Source organism: Oncorhynchus mykiss, chromosome 24 (assembly GCF_013265735.2).
Source record: "Oncorhynchus mykiss isolate Arlee chromosome 24, USDA_OmykA_1.1, whole genome shotgun sequence".
NCBI classification, from domain to species: domain Eukaryota; kingdom Metazoa; phylum Chordata; class Actinopteri; order Salmoniformes; family Salmonidae; genus Oncorhynchus; species Oncorhynchus mykiss.
The window spans coordinates 22,246,046-22,268,896 of record NC_048588.1 but is presented as its reverse complement, the minus strand read 5'-3'; the positions used below and the strand labels follow the sequence as shown (position 1 = coordinate 22,268,896).

General features: G+C 42.2%; 1 protein-coding gene across 1 annotated transcript; it reads left to right on the top strand.

Annotated features, from left to right (window-relative positions):
• Nucleotides 1-3,395: 3,395 nt before the first annotated feature.
• On the top strand, nt 3,396-22,319 carry mxh (myxovirus (influenza virus) resistance H). Its single transcript, XM_036961086.1, has 6 exons — nt 3,396-3,452; nt 12,892-13,024; nt 13,209-13,367; nt 21,114-21,190; nt 21,322-21,585; nt 21,935-22,319. Exons 1-6 carry the CDS (start codon nt 3,396-3,398, stop codon nt 22,154-22,156), a joined length of 912 nt encoding a protein of 303 aa, XP_036816981.1. The 3' UTR covers nt 22,157-22,319.
• Nucleotides 22,320-22,851: the final 532 nt, after the last annotated feature.

Sequence of the window (22,851 nt, the reverse complement as noted above, 5' to 3'; positions counted from 1 at the left end):
CCCGCCAGCCCTCTTTTACGCTACTGCTACTCTCTGTTCATCATATATGAATAGTCACTAACCATATCTACATGTACATACTATCTCAATCAGCCTGACTAACCGGTGTCTGTATGTAGCCTCGCTACTTTTATAGCCTCGCTACTGTATATAGCCTGTCTTTTTACTGTTGTTTTATTTCTTTACCTACCTATTGTTCACCTAATACCTTTTTTGCACTATTGGTTAGAGCCTGTTGTATTCAGCGCACGTGACAAATAAACTTTGATTAGATTTGATTCATACGAGTAGCCTACTTGTGGATGACAAACAAAAGAGGAAGTCACCATCATGTTTATAGGACGCCATCAGATTTGCATATCCCCACTCTTTTTCTCAAAGTTACAGTGACATAACTGCACTTTGAAGATATGCCTGGGTTTGGTGCTTCTTATTTAAAAACGGTCTGAAAGTGCAATAAAAATGCCTTTAAGTATAATTATAACACTGGATATGGATGGGGAATGGAGTGGTGATGGGAGTGTTCCATAAACCAAATCTGTTTCTTACACAGCACATGTATCTAATAACATCACATGGGCTATCTGTGGTTTTATGACAGCACACTCAAGGCCTGCAACATGAAAAATGGAGATGATGCAAGCACATTGTTGTGCAGGAGGAAGTGTAAATTGCAGATTTACTGCTTTTCGCTATTGTGTTTTACAATATGTCTGGACAAAGCCATAAGCTGCATAGGAAAAAACAGTAAATCAATATCATGCCTGCAGGCAGTGCCAGGAACAAATTGAAGAATGGAGTCACTGTATTTATCTGGGAAATGACTGGAAATGGAACTCAGAGATGATGATAATGAAGGGGGGTCAAGGTACTGCCAGGACAAAGTGGTGTAGTAGGAGATTGGGGATGGCTATGTAGTTCACAGGAACAGCCACATGAATGTTACCCAAAGCTGTTACAATGACATATTACTTTATTAAAATATCATAAAGGAGAGGAGACATTAGGACTAGGCGTTACCAGGGATGAACATTCCCCCATCCCTTCCCAGCCTCTTGTCCCTGACATCTTTTCTATTCTATTATGATTCTAGGAATAGATAAGCTGCTGTCTAAGGGAAATAGACATGGATTGAATCAATGAAGCTATCTAGCCTACCCAATGGCTAGGTTTTTGATTTGAGAGGATGGGGATACAGTAGAAGTAGTAATGTGGTGGAATGTTATAAGTCTTGTTATCTTATTTAAATATACCATGAGCATTAGGTTTTATGGATAGGATTTGGTTTTGATTGTAAGCAGATCAAGGCGGTCACAAGGTGGTCACTTTACAACTTGATAAGACTTCTATAGCTTTTGGCATGTAAGTTAAACACAGCATGCTATCATTTATGCACTCGGAGGTTTTCATAAGCCTGTTTTCTTTTATATGTTTAAACCTCAACTGTGCATGTACAGTTTTTTGATTTTCTCTCTCTCTATTTTCATCTTATTTTGTATGTTTTTTGGGGCTATGAGCAAATAAACTAAACTCTGCTCTTTTTACCCATACAGCCTTGCACTGGGGGACTAATTCATATTAACTCATTTTAATAATTTCCATCTGCCTAATGAGGCCTTATTTCCACTGTGCCCAGAAGGTGCAGTTATTTGTGTTGTTCTGTTTTATCACTTGGCTAAATTTTAATTGAGTTTCTTCATATAATTTGTCCTGAGTTATTGTCTCACTCAAAGGATTGGTGCCAAATTAGTTGTAAGGACCTCTGCAGGTGTTTAAATTCTAGTCATACTGTTGGGATCTTAACATAATCGTTGTTGTTAAATCTTGATTCTTCACTTAATGGGCCATCTGGAGGGCTTGAAACAACAAAGACATTGACCCATTGACTGTCATATTTATATCTCTTGTTTCTTTTCATGGAGGCGATTCACTCAACAGAAACACTGTATTCGATAGCTTCACTGACTTCACAACTATATTCCGGCTGTATATCAAATCAAATCAAATGTATTTATATAGCCCTTCTTACATCAGCTGATATCTCAAAGTGCTATACAGAAACCCAGCCTAAAACCCCTAGGAAAAACTCCCTAGAAAGGCCAAAAACCTAGGAAGAAACCTAGAGAGGAACCAGGCTATGAGGGGTGGCCAGTCCTCTTCTGGCTGTGCCAGGTGGAGATAATAACAGAACATGGCCAAGATGTTAAAATGTTCATAAATGACCAGCATGGTCAAATAATAATATTCACAGTAGTTGTCGAGGGTGTAGCAAGTCAGCACCTCAGGAGTAAATGTCAGATGGCTCTTCATAGCCGATCATTAAGAGTATCTCTACCGCTCCTGCTGTCTCTAGAGAGTAGAAAATAGCAGGTCTGGGACAGGTAGCACGTCCGGTGAACAGGTCAGGGTTCCATAGCCGAAGGCAAAACAGTTGAAACTGGAGCAGCAGTACGGCCAGGTGGACTTGGGACAGCAAGGAGTCATCATGCCAGGTAGTCCTGAGGCATGGTCCTAGGGCTCAGGTCCTCCGAGAGAGAGAGAGAAAGAAAGAGAGAAAGAGAGAATTGGAGAGAGCATACTTAAATTCACACAGGACACCGGATAGGACAGGAGAAGTACTCCAGATATAACAGACTGACCCTAGCCCCCCGACACATAAACTACTGCAGCATAATTACTGGAGGCTGACACAGGAGGGGTCAGGAGACACTGTGGTCCCATCCGATGATAGCCCCAGACAGGGTCAAACAGGCAGGATATAACCCCACCCACTTTGCCAAAGCACATCCCCCACACCACTAGAGGGATATCTTCAACCACCAACTTACCATCCTGAGACAAGGTTGAGTATAGCCCGCAAAGATTGCCCCCACGGCAGAACCAAAGGGGGGGTGCCATACCCAGACAGGAAGATCACGTCAGTGACTCAACCCACTCAAGTGATGCACCCCTCCTAGGGACGGCATGGAAGAGCACCAGTAAGCCAGTGACTCAGCCCCTGTAATAGGGGATTTGGGATTTTGTTCCACTCTTCGCAGTAATCGATGAGCTGTTGTATCCAACCGTCAGAACCCTTTTGTGAGTCAACACTTTAATTACTATGAGGAGTTCCACACACATCCCTATTAGCGTACCGGTATGCTAATTGCTGCTGGAACGACAGGCCTGTGTAGCTGCCTGGCTCCTCTCAGGATGGGCTGATTATGAACAATCTGCAGAATGTATGGCTCTGCAGTGTGGTGCTACGCCCTCCCCTGATTAAAACAGCTCCGAGTGGAACATACGCTGTGCCTCTTGCGGAGGGCTGATGCACTTGAGAAGGCAATGCAAGGCAACCTATAGTCTGGCTGTTATTAGTGGTTTTTAGATAAGAGGTTGGATGGTGGATGGTGAATATGGAGGAGCCCATCCGTAGGCTGCTCCTAGTTATGCCTAAGTCTTGCCCGGGGGAGGTGAGGAGCAGCAGTAACTCTGTACTTACCCCTGTATCAGCAGTATGTCTCCTGTATGGTCCATTTCATTAGCCACGCATCCTCCCCAAACAGTAGGGGAAATGTTATCACCACTCTGTTAATTTCCTGCTTATTTATAATATATTTCCTCTGGCTCTGATGGTTTAACAAGCTGTATATAGCATAGTTATCACTTTATCAGGCCTCAACATATGAAACGCAAGGAGGGGAAATTGACTCGAGGTATGGGACATTTACATTTTCCACTCATTGGTCGGGAAAAGTACATTTTGTATTCACAATTCTCATGCATTGGCTTTAATGTAGGCTACAAGAATTGTGTGATATGATAATTATTCCGCCTAGTCCTGTGAGTTCTTCTATACAAGGTGCAACATAGAACGTTGTGTAAATTAATAGTAGGACACATAGTGGTGTGTATTCATGGATGCCAAGGGAAGCCAGCCCCCCCCCCCCCCAAAAAAAGGAAAATAAAAAAACATATAAAATAATTTGTCTTTTGTCTCTCTGTGTTTGATCATTTTCCTTCAATTCGGCTGAATGTAAGTATTCAGAAAGTATTCAGACCCGTTGACTTTTTCCACATTTTGTTATGTTACACCCTTCTTCTAAAATGGATTAAATGAATAAAAATCCTCATCAATCGAAACACAATACCCCATAATTACAATGCCCCCATCCAGGGCGTTGCTGCATGAGATGTTCGAGTGGGTTCAAGTCCGGACTCTGGCTGGGCCACTCAAGGACATTCAGAGACTTGTCCCGAAGCCACTCCTGCGTTGTCTTGGCTGTGTTCTTAGGGTTGTTGTCTTGTTGGATGGTGAACCATCACCCCAGTCTGAGGTCCTGAGTGCTCTGAAGCAGGTTTTTATCAAGGATCTCTCTGTACTTTGCTCTATTCATCTTTCCCTCGATCCTGACTAGTCTTCCAGTCCCTGCCACTGAAAAACATCCCCACAGCATGATGCTGCCACCACCATGCTTCACCTGACAGTGCTTGAGAGGATCTGCAGAGAGGAGTAGGAGAAACTCCACAACTACAGGTGTGCCAAGCTTGTAGCGTCATACTCAATAAGACTTGAGGCTGTAATCACTGCCAAAGGTGCTTCAACAAAGTACTGAGTAAATGGTTCTGAATACTTATGCAAATTATGATATTTCAGTTTTTTGTTTGTCATCATGGGGTATTGTTTGTGGATTGGTGAGGGGGAAAAAACAATTTAATCAGTTTTAGAATAAGGATCTAACGTAACAAAATGTCGAAAAAGTCAAGGGGTCTGAGTACTTTCCGAATGTATCTCAGCGGAGAAAGCTTCATAGCAAGGGAAACAGCGCCCCTCTGTCTCTGTATGTGTAGGCCATCTATCTGATGCTGTCTGATCCAAAAGAGTACGACATTGTTGCCACCCGTAGCATTGAATGCAAGGGAAGCCAGTGAGCATTTGGTCTCCCTTGATTTTTTTATTTTTAAATAATAGCCTATCAGCGTTGAGCTAAACTGTGAATGGTCCTGGCACCCCAAAAAAAATTGTCAAGGGAAGCCAGTTTGGATTTGGAGTCACTCCTAACACAACGCATCAAGAGGAATACGTCATTGACAGAAACATCTTGAATTGTTGCATCTCGTTGTGTCGTTGTCCTCCGATGGCCTGCTAACCAACTTTATGTTTTATTTAACTTGGAAGGTCAGTTTGGAACAAATTCTTATTTTACAATGATGGTCTACCCCGACCAAACCCTCCCCTAACCCGGACGACGCTGGGCCAATTGTGCACCGGCCTGTGGGATTCCCAATCATGGCAGTTGTGATACAGCCCGGGATCAAACCAGGGTCTGTTGTGGCGCCTCTAGCACTATGATGAAATGCCTTAGACCGCTGCGCCACTCAGGGATTTGGACTTGTGGTTTTACTTAATTCTCTATACTGGCTGAGGATTATATTACAGATTCTGATCCGAACATTAACATACATTGTGCCCCTGGTCTGAGAGGATGGACGTTCAATATGTAGAAGTCTAATGTTAACTACCTAACTTTTTCCATGAGTGGAAGTTAGGCTAGCGAGCAAGCATTTTAGCCAGGTAGCCTATGACAACCAAAAATAAGTGTGTAGTGTATGACAGAGTGATAAACCGTTTCGTCAAAATGAAAGAGAGGATGGATTTTGCATTTCTCTACAAGTATGGGGAGTTAACATGTTTTTCTACTTGCACAAACGTACGCACGCACACAAATCAGAACCATGGACAGCCGCATCATATTTAGCTTACGTTGATTGGACTAAATAGTTTTTGGTATCTTTTAGTTGTCACTGTATTAGACTAAGCATAGGTGATTTGATGATGTTGAAATGTTGCATGTTGAAATGGTGCTGGAATAGTGGAGGCAGCTCCTGTTATCTTTGCGACTTGCGGTAAATCTCTGTGGTTCTAAATCAATAGTTGTTTAGTGGTCCGAAAATGTTGGAAACATTAACTTGCTTGACCATGCTGTAGGTCTTGTAACTGTTTGTTACATGAAATATGCTTTGTGGACTTCACCAGAGGTTGCTCTCCAGTTTTGTGAAGAAACAAATGTGTGGTTAAATTTATTCTGCCACTGTGTCTTCCTATTGTCTTGGCCTTTAGCCCTATATATCATGGTCGCAAGGCATATGAACTAACAGATTATAGAGCAAACAACGCAATTATCACAACACAAGCCGGCCCAGACGGCATCCCTAGCCGTATCCGCAGAGCATGCGAGGATCAGCTGGCTGGAGTGTTTACGGACCAATTCAATCTTTCCCTATCCCAGTCTGCTGACCCAACTTGCTTCAAGATGTCCACCATTGTTCCTGTACCCAAGAAAGCAAAGGTAACTGAACTAAATGACTATCACCCTGTATTACTCACTTCTCTCATCATGAAGTGCTTTGAGAGGCTAGTTAAGGATCATATTACCTTCATCTTACCCGACACCCTAGACCCACTGCAATGCTTATTCCGCCCCAATAGATCCATGGATGATGCAATCACCATAGCACTGCACACTGCCCTATCCCATCTGGACAAGAGGAATACCTATGTAAGAATGCTGTTCATTGACTACAGCTCAGCCTTCAACACCAGAGTACACAAGCATTTCTCTACACCTGTAATAACCTCTGCTAAACATCTGTATATATTTTTTGGGGGGGTAATATGGCTTTTTTTTCTGGCTTCCCCGGTGATTTTACCCATGCACCACTACAGCTAGGATATCCCGCTGTCTACAAAAAACAGGTGCTGTCACAATTTGTATGAGAAAGCTTTAGGGAGGAGGCCATTGGTACAATGCTGCTGTCGCAGTCGATCTGTTAAAAGCCATTTGTGAATGTATTTTTAACGCCTTCCTTTCTCTCAGCTGTTCACTTCACTGCACTCAGTTCAAGCCAAAGTGCCAACCTCCATTCCACTGAAAAGTCAGACAGACCACTGTGGAAAGTTTTCTTCAAACAATAAGGTGTCTCTGGGGAAAAGTCGCAAGGCAGAAGATGGAGGGAAGGTAGCTGGGGAACGGTCGGGAGTAGATTGCCAGGAGCAGAATCCCAGCATGCAACAGCCATAGTACTACAGGTCGCCCACACATGCTGGTGGTGTACTTCTAAATGGAAATTCTTTCCACTGGCCATGTAGGATAGACTTGAGGCTTGCGCACCTCACACTTTAGAGCAGGATACTGTGTATTTTGTTGGCTGTGGTTTCAGTCTTCGAGCACATGATTATCCTAATCCCCTTCACATCTGGTTCCAACTTCAGCTCCACTAAATAAATGGTTTGCATATTAAACTCTCCTCAAAAAATGCAACAATGCCAGAATAAGTCATTGATAATTCATCCTCCGAGATGGGATGGAGATGGATGTGAGTTAATAACTGGCCAGTGTATGAAATCCACTTACTATACCTCACTGACTGACTCAGTCAGGGGGGTTCCATATCATTCCTCTCGCTCTGCCCAGCAAAAAAATCGTCCTAATCCAATTATGATGAAGTCTGTAGCCCAGGTTACGTGGTTTACCGTGAGGGAGAAAAAATAGAATTCTCCCTGACTCTGTTTTACAGTAAATTTGAGTGAGATTTCAGTTCAGCTGTGACGGACCGTGTCCTTTAATTAATGGGGATCGGTTGATTGGGCAGCTATTTAAAATGCTAAATGTTATTTCTGATTTCTGTCAAACTTTTCCCTCCCTCTCCCTCTCTCTCTCTCTCTCTCTCTCTCTCACACCCTTTTTGTGTTATTTGTGATGAACCTTTCCTAAGCTGAGAGCACCGGTTGGCTGTTCCTCTAGGACTGGTGGGAAGGGAGTAGAACAGTGATGGGTTGATAGATTGATACCTAATGTCATTTGCAATCTGGTGTCACAGTGGTGATTAATAGGGGTCCAGAGACCCAGCGCAGAGGGAGAAGGGAGAAGGAAGGAGGCTGCATGGGGCAGAAATAGAGCTGGAGCACGACAGGCCTCAACACAACTGAATGCACGCTCAGAAAGCATCTGGTGACTTTGTCCCCGCAATGGATCAGAGCTAATATTTTTAACTATGTGGGATGGTCCTTTTTCTGGATAAGGGACATTATTAATAAGAACAATATAATTTTTAACCTACATTTTGATTTTATGCCATTTTTGAATTTCTTCTACTAGTAATTCAGTGCAACAACATAATAGCACCATACATGGTAGAGAGGGAATCCTTCTGGTTGGACCATAGAATTGTTCCAAGCCCTTATAAATCGATCCCAGTCAAACGTGTTTTAAATCAGAGGGCCATGGTTCCTGAAACATAAAACAAATAATACGAAAATACCACATGGATCACAGATGCAGTCAGCTGGAAATTGATTGTCTTCCACCGTGGAAATCACAAATATTTGATATTGATCCTGGTTCTTAAGGGCTTTATGGCTATATCTCCCTCAGACAGCCTGTTATATGTCACCCAGGCACGTGCACAGATAGGGCTCTACCTGTGCAGAGCACATATCCCTTTGCCCTTCCAGCCTCAAGTGCCCTTTTGGGTGGTGGTATAATTTCCCCCAAAATTATTTTTTTTCATTGTTGTTCAGAACCCACTGCCCACAAGTCTTTGTCAAGTTCGCCAAACCCTACCCTGTCCGCTAGTTGCACCTGTTGATCTGCTCTGTATTGATCCTTAGGAGCCCTTTCCCCAGTCTGCCCTGTACGGCGATTGCGTGCCAGGTATCCAACATGCATGACTTCAGAGATTTGGTCACACGGTCAAGTGTGTGTGTAGCTAGCTACCTAGTTTAAATTTCAACAGTACTGCCACAGCAGCATAACATTTGATTAACACTTGATAACACTTGATTTAGCGTACATCATCATCAATATTCAGTCTGGTTGGATGATACACACAGCAGAGTTGGCAAACTAGCAGATTTACATCAATCATGATCAATGAACAGCTGTTAGCTAAATGGCGTTTTAATGTTAATTGACCTTTGAATGTAAGTAAGGGCTCTCTTAAAATATTGCCTTGTCTGAAATGGTGACATTCAACAGTAATGGTACTCCCAAGATCAGGGGCGCAACTTTGGTTTTAAAAGTGGAGGTGACGTCATTATTATTATTATTATTATTATTATTATATATTTTCTTATCCAGTCAGATAAACAAGCCAAACAGCCTGACGGACTGCTCGGAGGTAAACGGTTTGTGTTGTGTGATGATTGTCTTGTGTAGAAAAATACCACTTTCACAAGCCCCATGTCATGCAATAGGTGCAACTTTATTTTGCCGGAAAGATGGGATTGAGCTGCAGCCACTACAAGAAACGGTAAGTCTCTAGCCTGAACACACAGGGAGACCCAAAAAACCTACTACCATTGCATCTACTATATTTCGGGTTTGGTAAGAAAAACCAGGCTTATCACTTTTGTTTGACTGTGGAATTTAAAGATAACTATTTGTAAATGTTCAATTCTCAAATGTAAGAACAGTTGATAAGGGCAAGTTAGCGGATCTCACACTCAGATGGGAAATGTCTGGTAGTTATGCAATTATAGGAGACCTTTGAGACCAGCTGGTATGACTGACAATTAAACTACCTAGACAATCAGTGACTTTTATAGCTGACTGATATGTTAAGGGTAGTGAAAGCAGCTGATGCTGTGGCATTTTAGTGATCAACATTGACCCCCTGGTGTGAAGTGGTGATACTAAAGTTACCTAAAGTGGTGGTGGTTTTTGAAGAATTCCATTACCAGTCTAGTGGCGTCCGCCAAAGAGATCTTCTGGTTGATATCATTCTGGCCACGGCATTTTACGATGATGTAGCCCTTGTTCAGGTGAACAACTTGGCCATTAATCATTTTTAAGATGTCTGGTTCTGCCCCTTTGTCAACCAAGTCTGGCTTGGTCAGAATTGCTTGTAAACACAGAACGTATATATTAAAAAGTCATTTTCATTAGGGAAAAGGGTGAGGAGTTCAAATAAACAGTTGTGATATGGTGAAGAATTTACCCAGTGTCCTTGCACCTTCTGGATCCACTGATTGTGCCATTCTCAATGCTTCAGTTGTTGCTATGTCAACATTGCATGGCACTACAACCAGGTTAATGGTCTCTTGTTTCTTAATAAACTTCAAAATAAGACGTCAGCGCATGTTCGGAGTACACGTCCTGGTAATCCATCTGTTCTTGCGGCCTTGTGAATGTTGACCTGTTTAAAGTTCTTACTCACATCGGCTGCGGATAGCGTGATCACACAGTCATCCGAAACAGCTGATCCTCTCATGCATGTTTCAGTGTTACTTGCCTCGAAACGATCATATAAGTAATTTAGCTCGTCTGGTAGGCTTCTGTCACTGGGCAGCTCTCCACTGTGTTTCCCTTTTTAGTCTGTAATAGTTTGCAAGCCCTGCCACATCCGACGACTGTCGGAGCTGGTATTGTACGATTCGATCTTAGTCCTGTATTGACGCTTTGCCTGTTTGATGGTTCGTCGGAGGGCATAGCGGGATTTCTTATAAGCTTCCAGGTTAAAGTACCGCTCCTTGAAAGCATCAGCTCTACCCTTTATCTCAGTGCGGATGTTGCCTGTAATCCATGGCTTCTGGTTGGGGTGTGTGCGTAGAAAATTGGCTTCCTATTTCGCAACAAAGCATCCTTCACTCATGCTGCCAAACATACCCTTGTAAAACTGACCATCCTACCAATCCTCGACTTTGGCGATGTAATTTACAAAATAGCCTCCAATACCCTACTCAACAAATTGGATGCAGTCTATCACAGTGCAATCCGTTTTGTCACCAAAGCCCCATATACTACCCACCATTGCGACCTGTACGCTCTCGTTGGCTGGCCCTCGCTTCATACTCGTCGCCAAACCCACTGGCTCCATGTCATCTACAAGACCCTGCTAGGTAAAGTCCCCCCTTATCTCAGCTCGCTGGTCACCATAGCATCTCCCACCTGTAGCACACGCTCCAGCAGGTATATCTCTCTAGTCACCCCCAAAACCAATTCTTTCTTTGGCCGCCTCTCTTTCCAGTTCTCTGCTGCCAATGACTGGAACGAACTACAAAAATCTCTGAAACTGGAAACACTTATCTCCCTCACTAGCTTTAAGCACCAACTGTCAGAGCAGCTCACAGATTACTGCACCTGTACATAGCCCACCTATAATTTAGCCCTATCAACTACCTCTTTCCCAACTGTATTTAATTTATTTATTTATTTTGCTCCTTTGCACCCCATTATTTTTATTTCTACTTTGCACATTCTTCCATTGCAAAACTACCATTCCAGTGTTTTACTTGCTATATTGTATTTACCTTGCCACCAAGGCCTTTTTTGCCTTTACCTCCCTTCTCACCTCATTTGCTCACATTGTATATAGACTTGTTTATACTTTATTATTGACTGTATGTTTGTTTTACTCCATGTGTAACTCTGTGTTGTTGTATCTGTCGAACTGCTTTGCTTTATCTTGGCCAGGTCGCAATTGTAAATGAGAACTTGTTCTCAACTTGCCTACCTGGTTAAATAAAGGTAAAATAAAATAAATAAAATAAAAAAGTACAATCACTGTGGGGACAACGTCATCGATGCACTTGTTGATGAAGCCAGTGACTGATGTGGTGTACACCTCAATGCCATCAGAAGAATACCGAAACATATTCCAGTCTGTGCTAGCAAACAGTCCTGTAGCTTAGCATCTGCTTCATCTGAACACTTTTTTTATTGACTGAGTCTCTGGTGCTTCCTGCTTAAATATCTGCTTGCAAGTAGGAATCAGGAGGATAGAATTATGGTCAGATTTTCCAAATGGAGGGTGAGGGATAGCTTTGTACGCGTTTTTGTCCCTCTGGTTGCACATTTAACATGCTGGTAGAAATGAGGTAAAACGGATTTAAGTTTTCCTGCATTAAAGTCCCCTGCCACTAGGAGAGCTGCCTCAGGATGAGCATTTTCCTGTTTGCTTATGGCCGTATACGGCTCGTTGAGTGTGGTCTTAGTGCTATCATCGGTTTGTGGTGGTAAATAGTCAGCTACAAAGTATATAGATGAAAACGCTCTCAGTAGTGTGGTGGTTAATTTATTTACTATCAAATGAGGAGAGACAAACTAATCACACAAGTCAGAGTTATACTTAACCTAAAACTTTAATCACTTATTAATAAGGGAGCAGGTCAATACAATGCACACATATAAAGTGAATCGATTGAGTGCTCTACGATAATGATGGCTGGTCATGGCTCGATATCGTGCACCAGCTGTTGTTTACAAATATACATAGACCGCCACCCCTTGCTGTTCTATCCTGCCAAAACAGTGTATAACCCGCTAGCTGTGTGTTATTCATGTCGTCGTTCAGCCACGACTCGATGAAACATAAGATATTACAGTTTTTAATGTCCCATTGGTAGGATATACGTACTTTTAGTTCATCCATTTTATTATCCAGCGATTGTAAGTAGGCAAATAGTACTGATGGCAAAGGCAGATTTGCCACCTGTCGCCTGATCCTCACAAGGCACCTGGATCTCCTTCCATGAAACCTCTGTCTCTTTCTCCTGTGAATGACGGGGATGAGGGCCTGATCGGGTGTCTGGAGTAAATCTCTCTCGTAAGAACTCATTAAAGAAAAATTATTAGTCCAAATCAAGGTGAGCAATCGCTGTTCTGATGTCCAGAAGCTCTTTTCGGTCATAAGAGACGGTAGCAGCAACATTAGGTACAAAATAAGTTACAAACAATGCGAAAAAATGAACAAAATAGCATGTTAGGTTAAGAGCCAATAAAACAGCAGCAATCCCCTCTGGCACCATTATACACATTATATAAGCTTTCTGTGGAAAACAGAATTAGAAAGATCTGTACCCTTTAAATTCTTATTAGATAAATGACAAAGTGGTTGTGTCTACATTTCTAGAGACTAATTGAATTCATTGAGAAGATTCATGAACTGTGCAGAATTGGGAACTCAAGTGAGAAGAATCTGCATACTTGCCTACGTCCTGTATTCCAACAGTGGGATAGTTATCTCAGTAACACCAAAAGATCATGTAAGACCTAAGTCCTGTATTCATTAGATTTCATGTAATGCAAATAAAGATGCATGTTGTACTGATAAGAGTTAATGCTTTGCATTTTACAGGATGTAAGGCTGCTTGCGACTTTATATCCTCACACAATTGTATTCCACTCACAGAGTTGTTTGTTCTGTCTTGGTTCTTGGTATCATTTCAGTCCTCAACAAAGTGGCAGCCATGATAAAAAACTATGATAAAGAACATCGTGGGAGAGAGGTGATGACTTTCAGTGACTATTGTGTATATGAACATGCAGTTCAAAAGCACATCCTTGGACTTCAAGAGCCGGCCTTGGATGTCCTGAAAGCCATTGGAGGTATTGTTTAAACTGACATTCGGTGGTATGACATCACACTCTGTTTGTCTCATGGGAATGAGAGGGCTACTTACACAGTGTTAGAAAGGGATCACAGCAGTGATTGAATGAGGGTATGAGGCATGAGCTGAGGTGTTCAGAGGCTTGATAAGTGCAGGACAGGATTTTACTGGGAAGACAAAAAACAATAACTCAAGACACTACACAGTTAGACAATAGAGCTAAGAATGAGTTAGTCCAAGCAATGAGTAAAATCTTTGATATGTAATGATGTTATTGTGTATGTGATTGACACAGTCGTGGCCAAAAGTTTTGAGAATGACACAAATGTTAATTTTCACAAAGTTTGCTGCTTCATTGTCTTTAGATATTTTTGTCAGATGTTACTATGGAATACTGAAGTATAATTACAAGCATTTCATACGTGTCAAAGGCTTTTATTGACAATTACAAGCTGATGCAAAGAGTCAATATTTGCAGTGTTGACCCTTCTATTTCAAGACCTCTGCAATCCGCCCTGGCATGCTGTAAATTAACTTCTGGGCCACATCCTGACTGATGGCAGTCCATTCTTCCATAATCAATGCTTTTTGAGTTTGTCAGAATTTGTGGGTTTTTGTTTGACCACCCGCCTCTTGAGGATTGACCACAAGTTCTCAATGGGATTAAGGTCTGGGGAGTTTCCTGGCCATGGACCCAAAATATCGATGTTTTGTTCCCCGAGCCACTTAGTTATGATGTTTGCCTTATGGCAAGGTGCTACATCATGCTGGAAAATGCATTGTTCGTCACAAAACTGTTCCTGGATAGTTGGGAGAAGTTGCCCTCGGAGGATGTGTTTGTACCATTCTTTATTCATGACTGTGTTCTTAGGCAAAATTGTGAGTGAGCCCACTCCCTTGGCTGAGAAGCAACCCCACACATGCATGGTCTCAGGATGCTTTACTGTTGGCATGTCACAGGACTGATGGAGCTCACATTGTCTTCTCCGGACAAGCATTTTTACGGATGCCCCAAACAATCAGAAAGGGGATTAATCAGAGAATGACTTTACTTCTGTCCTCAGCAGTCCAATCCCTGTACCTTTTGCAGAATATCAGTCTATCCCTGAAGTTTTTCCTGGAGAGAAGTGGCTTCTTTGCTGCCCTTCTTGACACCAGGCCATCGGCCAAAAGTCTTTCCCTCACTGTGCGTGCAGATGCACTCACACCTGCCTGCTGCCATTCCTGAACAGGCTCTGTACTGGTGGTGCCCCGATCCCGCAGCTGAATCAACTTTAGGAGACAGTCCTGGCGCTTGCTGGACTTTCTTGGGAGCCCTGAAGCTTTCATCACAACAATTGAACCGCTTTCCTTGAAGTTCTTGATGATCCGAGAAATGGTTGATTTAGGTGCAATCTCACTGGCAGCAATTTCCTTGACTGTGACACCCTTTTTACGCAAAGCAATGACGACAGCACTTGTTTCCTTGCAGGTAACCATGATTGACAGAGGAAGAACAATGATTCCAAGCACCACCCTCCCTTTTAAGCTTCCAGTCTGTTATTTGAACTCAATCAGCATGACAGAGTGGTTTCCAGCCTTGTCCTCGTCAACACTCACACCTGTGTTAACGAGATAATCACTGACATGATGTCAGCTTTTCCTTTTGTGGCAGGGCTGAAATGCATTCTGGAGTATATGCAAATTGCCATCATACAAACTGAGGAAGCAGACTTTTTAACCTCTCTTTCGTATCGTCTGAGATTCCCAAAGATTGGAAAGCTGCCGCGGTCATCCCCCTCTTCAAAGGGGGAGACAATCTAGACCCAAACTGCTACAGACCTATATCTATCCTACCTTGTCTTTCTAAGGTCTTATAAAAGCCAAGTTAACAAACAGATTACCGACCACTTCGAATCCCACCATACCTTCTCCGCTATGCAATCTGGTTTCAAAGCTGGTCATGGGTGCACCTCAGCCACGCTCAAGGTCCTAAACGATATCATAAACGTCATCGATAAGAGACATTACTGTGCAGCCGTATTCATCGACCTGGCCAAGGCTTTCGACTCTATCAATCACCACAGCCTTGGTTTTTCAAATGATTGCCTCGCCTGATTTACCAACTACTTCTCTCAGAGTTCAGTGTGTCAAATGGGAGGGCCTGTTGTCTGGACCTCTGGCAGTCTCTATGGGGGTGCCACAGGATTCAATTCTCGGGCTGACTCTTTTCTCTGTATACATCAGTGATGTCGCTCTTGCTGCAGGTGATTCTCTGATCCACCTCTACGCAGATGACACCATTCTGTATACTTCTGGCCCTTCTTTGGACACTGTGTTAACTAACCTCCAGATGAGTTTCAATGCCATACAACTCCTTCCGTGGCCTCCAACTGCTATTAAATGCAAGTAAAACTAAATGCATGCTATTTAATCGATCACTGCCCACACCTGCCCGCCCGTCCAGCATCACTACTCTGGACGGTTCTGACCTAGAATACGTGGACAACTACAAATACCTAGGCGTCTGGTTAGACTGTAAACTCTCCTTTCAGACTCACATTAAGCATCTCCAATCCAAAATGAAATCTAGAATTGGCTTCCTATATTGCAACAAAGCATCCTTCACTCATACTGCCAAACATACCCTTGTAAAACTGATCATCCTCCCGATCCTCGACGATGTCATCTATAAAATAGCCTCCAACACTCTACTCATCAAATTGGATGCAGTCTATCACAGTGTCATCCATTTTGTCACCAAAGCCCCATATACTACCCACCACTGCGACCTGTACGCTCTCGTTCTAACGGCTGTTGGAAGGAGAGGACCAAGGTGCAGCATGGTATGTGTCCATATTTATTAAAGGAACCCTGAAATAACAAAAATAACAAAGAGAATGAACGAAACGGTTCTGGCTGGTGCAGACACACAACAGAAAACAACTACCCACAAATCATAGTGGGAACACAGGCTACCTAAGTATGGTTCTCAATCAGAGACAATGATTGCCAGCTGCCTCTGATTGGGAACCATACCAGGCCAAACACATAGAAAACATAGAACACAAAACATAGAATACCCACCCCAGCTCACTCCCTGACCAACCTAAAACAGAGACATACAAAAGGAACTAAGGTCAAGACGTGACACTCGTTGGTTGGCCCTCGCTTCATACTCGTCGCCAAAACCACTGGCAACAGGTTATCTACAAGTCTCTGCTAGGTAAAGCCCCGCCTTATCTCAGCTCACTGGTCATCATAGCAGCACCCACTCGTAGCACGTGCTCCAGCAGGTTTATCTCACTGGTCACCCCCAAAGCCAATTCCTCCTTTGGTCGCCTTTCCTTCCAGTTCTCTGCTGCCAATGACTGGAACGAACAGCAAAAATCACTGAAGCTGGAGACTCATATCTGTGAAAAGACTGTGAAAAATAATATTTGTGTCATTCTCAAAACTTTTGGTCACGTCTGTACTATAATGAGAGATAATTGATAGGGTGCTTGGAAGGGAAAACATTCAATATGCCAGTGGATGAGACGTCATGACTTCCGTTCATGTCAGGAGAAAGTTGACAATAGTAGTGGAGTAGAGTAGTACCTCTTAATCATGGCACATGAGGGGACTTAAATACAAATAGCAGATACATTCCAATACAGCTGCGCCATCATAGGTTTGGACAGCGAGTTTCTCTGTGAAGTTAAACTCAGACATTTCAAAATTCCTTCTCCGGCCTCTAGGTCACCACGCTGTTCATTATGGCGCACACCTGTCACCATCGTTATCAGACTCACCTGGACTCCATCACCTCCTTGATTACATTCCCTGTATATGTCACTCCCTTTGGTTCCTTGCCCAGGTGTCATTGTTTCTGTTTCAGTTTTCTGTCTGTGCGTTGTTTGTGGTTCTTGTTTTGTTTATTAAATTATGCGCTCCCTGAACTTGCTTCCCAACTCCCAGCGCATACTTTACAACTATTATTTTGAGTAATTCATTACAGGTAATAATTTTGGATTTAAAACATATTGGCAGCCTAGCCAGTCCAATTTTTTATATAATCTAAATTTGATCACATTCACATTTTCTCCTGACACACAAATGGATTATAAATACATAACGTTACCAATTAGTTTATCCTGACCAGATGGACAGGCAGTATGCAGCTGCTCTTATTAGTAGCCTACAGTTGATCAGACGGAAAAATAGTCTTGTTTTCATCCCATACAGCATGTCGAATCTCTAATGTTTAGGTGTAGCCTAGGCTGCTGCAACATTTATGTCATGAGTTTTTGCTTGTGTCTGTCCGGCGTGATTATGTGCTATCATCTTTGCTAAATAAATACCGGAGGAAAGTGCAAAGCCTCCTTGAGTTCACTTGAAAAAAATTGCTGCGTCAACCTCTCTCTTTAATTGAACTTTTAACGGATGATGGGATGGAAGCTATCAAATCATTCGGAATTGTTTTTTTTACATCAGAGAAAAGATGTTCAGCATGTAAAGAACCTTAACGGGCAATTACAGGCGGCTTGATGATCTCTGTGTTAACCTGCTATACATTTGATACCAGTTGGTATTGAATGCTCTCATCTTTTCATCCTTCTTCATGAAACTGATCTCAGGCAGAGGTCGACCCTCACTTTTAATTCGCACCTTTTCCTTGTACCCCAGATAATGAAAGGGGTTCTTTAACAAAAAAGTCCACAACATTTTCTACAGCGTTGGCCATTCTACCATTCTGGTGGAGAAAAATGAACACTCGTACTAGTAGCTAGCTAGCTACTGAAGTTACCAAGGAAAATGTTAATAAATTGCACTAACTGGACACAAAAATAAAGTTCAAAACCCAAGAAAACAATGTATAATATACGTCCTCCATCTCCTGTAATTTTAAATTTGAATAATGTCCCCAAAATACTCAACTATCACATTTCACTCTTGATCTCTATCTAACAATGTCACCAAGCTTCTCAACACATAGAAACCTCATAATGCTCTGTGGCACAATCCCAAAACAAGACACTTGGTTCATTCTCTGATCCTACATCTATGATTGGATGGACAACATGTCATACTGAAAAAGCTTCCAGAGGAGGATGGAAGCTAGCCCAGACAGTGCTGTTGAAGTTACTGTAGACCTTCATTGCAAAACATTGTATTTTAACCAAATCTTTGGTGACATATTAATATATTTAGTATAGTTTTATCTAAAAATGATTTTGTTTTTATGTTAGTTAATAGTTTCACTATTTTTATTTATTTGAAATTTCACTGAGGATGATGGTCCTCCCCTTCCTCCTCTGAGGAGCCTCCACTGGTCTGCAGTGGACAGTAATATTTGATATGTAGTGTATGTGTATATGTAGTACAATATATATATCCCTCACATGCGACTCAGAAGACTATGCAATTAGCTCATGAAAGGAATTATCTGATTCCATAACATACATATCAATATGCAAGAACTCTATAGTTGAGTTACAGTAATACGGAATTGTATTTAATTACTTTGTAAAATTAATTGATTCACATACAAGGCATAAAGCTTAAGTTACAAAACATTAACAAGCATTACAAAGCATCATTTCAAGCATGGTTAGAGAGAGAGAAAGACAAAGAATCCATGGTTTGTACCATGGCTCATGGGAGAGGGAAAGAGAAATAAAGAAAGAGATAGAGAGAAAGAGTGTATCTCACCACAGCAGGACAGGAACATAAGATAAAGAACAATGATTCTAAGCACCTTTAATAAGCATCTGAGTTGTTTGGATTAAAAAACTGAGTTGTTGACCAATAGAATTACAGTAAAGTAAACAATTAATGAACATGCACCTGTGGAATGATCGTTAAGACACTAACAGCTTACAGACGGTAGGCAATTAAGGTCACAGCTATGAAAACGTAGGACACTAAAGAGGCCTTTCTACTGACTCTGAAAAACACCAAAAGAAAGATGCCCAGGGTCCCTGCTCCTCTGTGTGAATGTGCCTTAGGCATGCTGCAAGGAGGCATGAGGACTGCAGATGTGGCCAGGGCAATAAATTGCAATGTCTGTACTGTGAGATGCCTAAGACAGCGCTACACATAGACAGGATGGACAGCTGACCATCCTCGCAGTGGCAAACCACGTGTAAAAACATCTGCACAGGATCGCTACACCCGAACATCACACCTGCGGGACAGGTACAGGATGGCAACAACTGCCCGAGTTACATCAGGAACACACAATCCCTCCATCAGTGCTCAGACTGTGCGCAATATGCTGACAGAGGCTGGACTGAGGGCTTGTAGGTCTGTTGTAAGGCAGGTCCTCACCAGACATCACCGTCCTCCAACATTGCCTATGGGCACTAACCCACCGTCACTGGACCAGACAGGACTGGCAAAAAGTGCTCTTCACTGAAGAGTCGCAGTTTTGTCTCACCAGGGGTGATGGTCAGATTCACGTTTATCGTCGAAGGAATGAGCGTTACACCGAGGCCTGTACACTGGAGCGGGATTGATTTGAAGGTGGAGGGTCCATTATGGTCTGGGGCGGTGTGTCACAGCATCATCGGACTGAGCTTGTTGTCATGAAATGCTATCTCAACGCTGTGCGTTACAGGGAAGACATCCTCCTCCCTCATGTGGTACCCTTCCTGCAGGCTCATCCTGACATGACCATCCATTATGACAATGCCACCAGCCATACTGCTCGTTCTGTGCGTGATTTCCTGCAAAACAGGAATGTCAGTGTTCTGCAATGGCCAGCGAAGAGAACGGATCTAAATCCCTTTGAGCATGTCTGAGACCTGTTGAATCGGAGGGTGAGGACTAGGGCCATTCCCTCCAGAAATGTCCGGGAACTTGCAGGTACCTTGGTGAAAGAGTGGGGTAACATTGCAAAGCAAGAACGGGCAAATCTGATGCAGTCCATGAGGAGGAGATGCACTGCAGTACTTAATGCAGCTGGTGGCCACACCAGATACTGACTGTTACTTTTGTTTTTGGCCCCCCCTTTGTTCAGGGATGTCTGTGTCTATGGAACTTGTTCAGTTTATGTTTCAGTTGTTGAATTTTGTCATGTTCATACAAATCTTTACACATGTTAAGTTTGCTGAAAATAAACTCAGTTGACAGTGAGAGGAAGCTACTTTTTAGTTTATAAATAACCTTTCTCAGTCTGAAAAGTTATTTGTACTTCCTTTTGAAGTACCACAGTTGTTTTAGGTTTTTATATCATTTTGTTAAAATCCCATTGGTGTTTTTATTGTGTTAATCGAAAAGTTGAATCAAGTGAGCTACCTCTGGAACAGCTGGGTGTCCCTGAGGAGAGAATTGAGAACCTTTGAATGATTTGGTCAGACTTTCTCAGTTGGCACAAGGCCGTACATGAGTCTTTTACGAGACGCCGTCAAAGGCTATAGTCATATAAAATATGCAATGGCATATCACAACACATGAGATAAACTGGAATGACACTCGCACTCACAGTTGCACAAAAAGAGCTGTGCACAAACCATGCCGCAAAATATTCTAAATGAGCCACCTCCCCTACATTTGAATTATTACTAAAAGAGCAAAGAACCCTTTTGTGAACTACAAAGAACCATTGAAGAGCTCCAAAGCTTCTTTGGGTGATTATGGTTCCCCATAGAACCAACACCCGTCCCAAAGAACCCTTGAGGAACCCTTATTTTTTAGTGTATAGACCTAATGTTGAATATCGACCAGTAAACAAGCCTTCAAATCTTTATTGACATATTTTATTTTACTTTTTTCTCTCAAGGTATGGTACAAGCAGAGTTTAGAAATGTGTGTGAAGCTTGTTTCAAAAGCTATCCTCAGCTCAGATCCATGGCTTTGGTGAGTTAAAGTTAAATAATATATTTTACATCATAGATTATGGTTGTGAAGTTAAAATAGATAATCAATGATATAATGTTGTTTGAGTCATTCATGTAGTTAACTGTCAGTCACACAACAAAATTCCTCAGAGTAAGATTGACGAAATCCAGACTAAACAGGAAACCAAAGTTGAGAAGAGAATCAAAGAATACATCAATATGGAGCGATTGGTGTACACTCAGGACAGTATTTTCATCAAGGGCTTGAAGGATCATAAAGCTCAGTTCAAAGAAGCCATTGAGGAAGAGCGTTTTTATGACCCAGAGGAAATTGAGGACATCACTGCTACATTCAACAGTACCACATTTGATAGCAGGAAGCTGACCCCAGATAAACTTGGGGTCTACTATGAGGTATGTTTGACAGCAGTTTGTTTTTCATAATAGGTGGGGGTGGAGATTCTACCTTTAGTCAAGGAGGGCATACACTGGGAAAGCTCAGGAAGTACTGCCCCACCCAGAACCCCAGGGGCCAGGCTTCGCATGTTAGAGTCCATACCGGATATACAAGAGCAATTCGGAGAGAAAAAAAGGGACAGATGTGGTACTTAAACAGAATTCAAGTGGTGTCTTTTTTCTAAAAGACATACATAGGAGTAATTACATAGCTTTTCAATTGCATGTTTTACCATGCAGCATCATTGTCTGTGCATAATCATTGTCCACATTACTGTAATGTATCTGTCCTTCACCCCACACCTAGATTGTCTACCAGCGCCTGGCAGACTACGTGCCCATGCTGATCCTGCAATTCATGCTTAAGGAGTCAGCCAAGATGCTTTGTATCCAGATTATGGATGAGAGAGACGGAGCTGATGTTGTCAAACTGCTGAGCGAAGACTCTATGGAAGGCCGCAGGAGAGCAGGCCTGCATCAACGCCTGGACCGCCTGAAAAAGGCCCAGGAAAAACTTAGTGAGTTTTAGGACTCTCAATACTGTAGTCCCATTTTATGTGATGTCTAAATGGACTGCCTTCCCTCTGACTCTTGTCATACAACTTGATAATCATTCTTTGACATTGAGGTAATTGATATTTCAAAATTTAAGTGTGTGTCAATATATTACCAAAATCATACATACTGTGCTCTTAGCTGACAGTCAAAGGCCTCTTGTTCATTAAAGGTCAAATGCAGGCATTTTCATTTCAATATCAAATAATTTCTGGGTAACAATTAAGTATCTTGGTGTGATTGTTTTCAATTAAAATTGTCAAAAATAAAGAAAAATAGCTTCTTAGTAAAGAGCAATTTCTCAAGCAAGAATTTTGCTCCTACTATCTGGGAGTGGTTTGAGTGGGGAGAGGAAAACTGAAAACTATATGTTGCTGGCAGAGAGGTTTGGAACCCTTTCTTATTGGTCTATTAACTAATGATGTCACCAGGCAGGCCAAAATTTCATCCCACCTAAACAAGCTGAAATTGCAGGCGGTCTTTTAAAACAGCTGAAAGGGCATTTTCACAATTTCAGAGTATTATTCCAACCTCATAGTCTGGAAATATACATAAAACACAGGAAAATCTAAATGTTGACTGCACTGGGCCTTTAATAATTGAACAGAGCATTCTCAATATGTTGTGTTCACAGAGTAAAGTGCATGTTCAACTATAGAAGGTTTCATT

Coding starts and splice junctions, on each gene's coding strand:
- mxh (XM_036961086.1), top strand. CDS start 3,396: ATGGAGGAGCCCATCCGTAGGCTGCTCCTAGTTATGCCTAAGTCTTGC. Junction 13,368..21,113: donor TGTCCTGAAAGCCATTGGAG/GTATTGTTTAAA, acceptor TTTTCTCTCAAG/GTATGGTACAAGCAGAGTTT. Junction 21,586..21,934: donor AACTTGGGGTCTACTATGAG/GTATGTTTGACA, acceptor CCCCACACCTAG/ATTGTCTACCAGCGCCTGGC.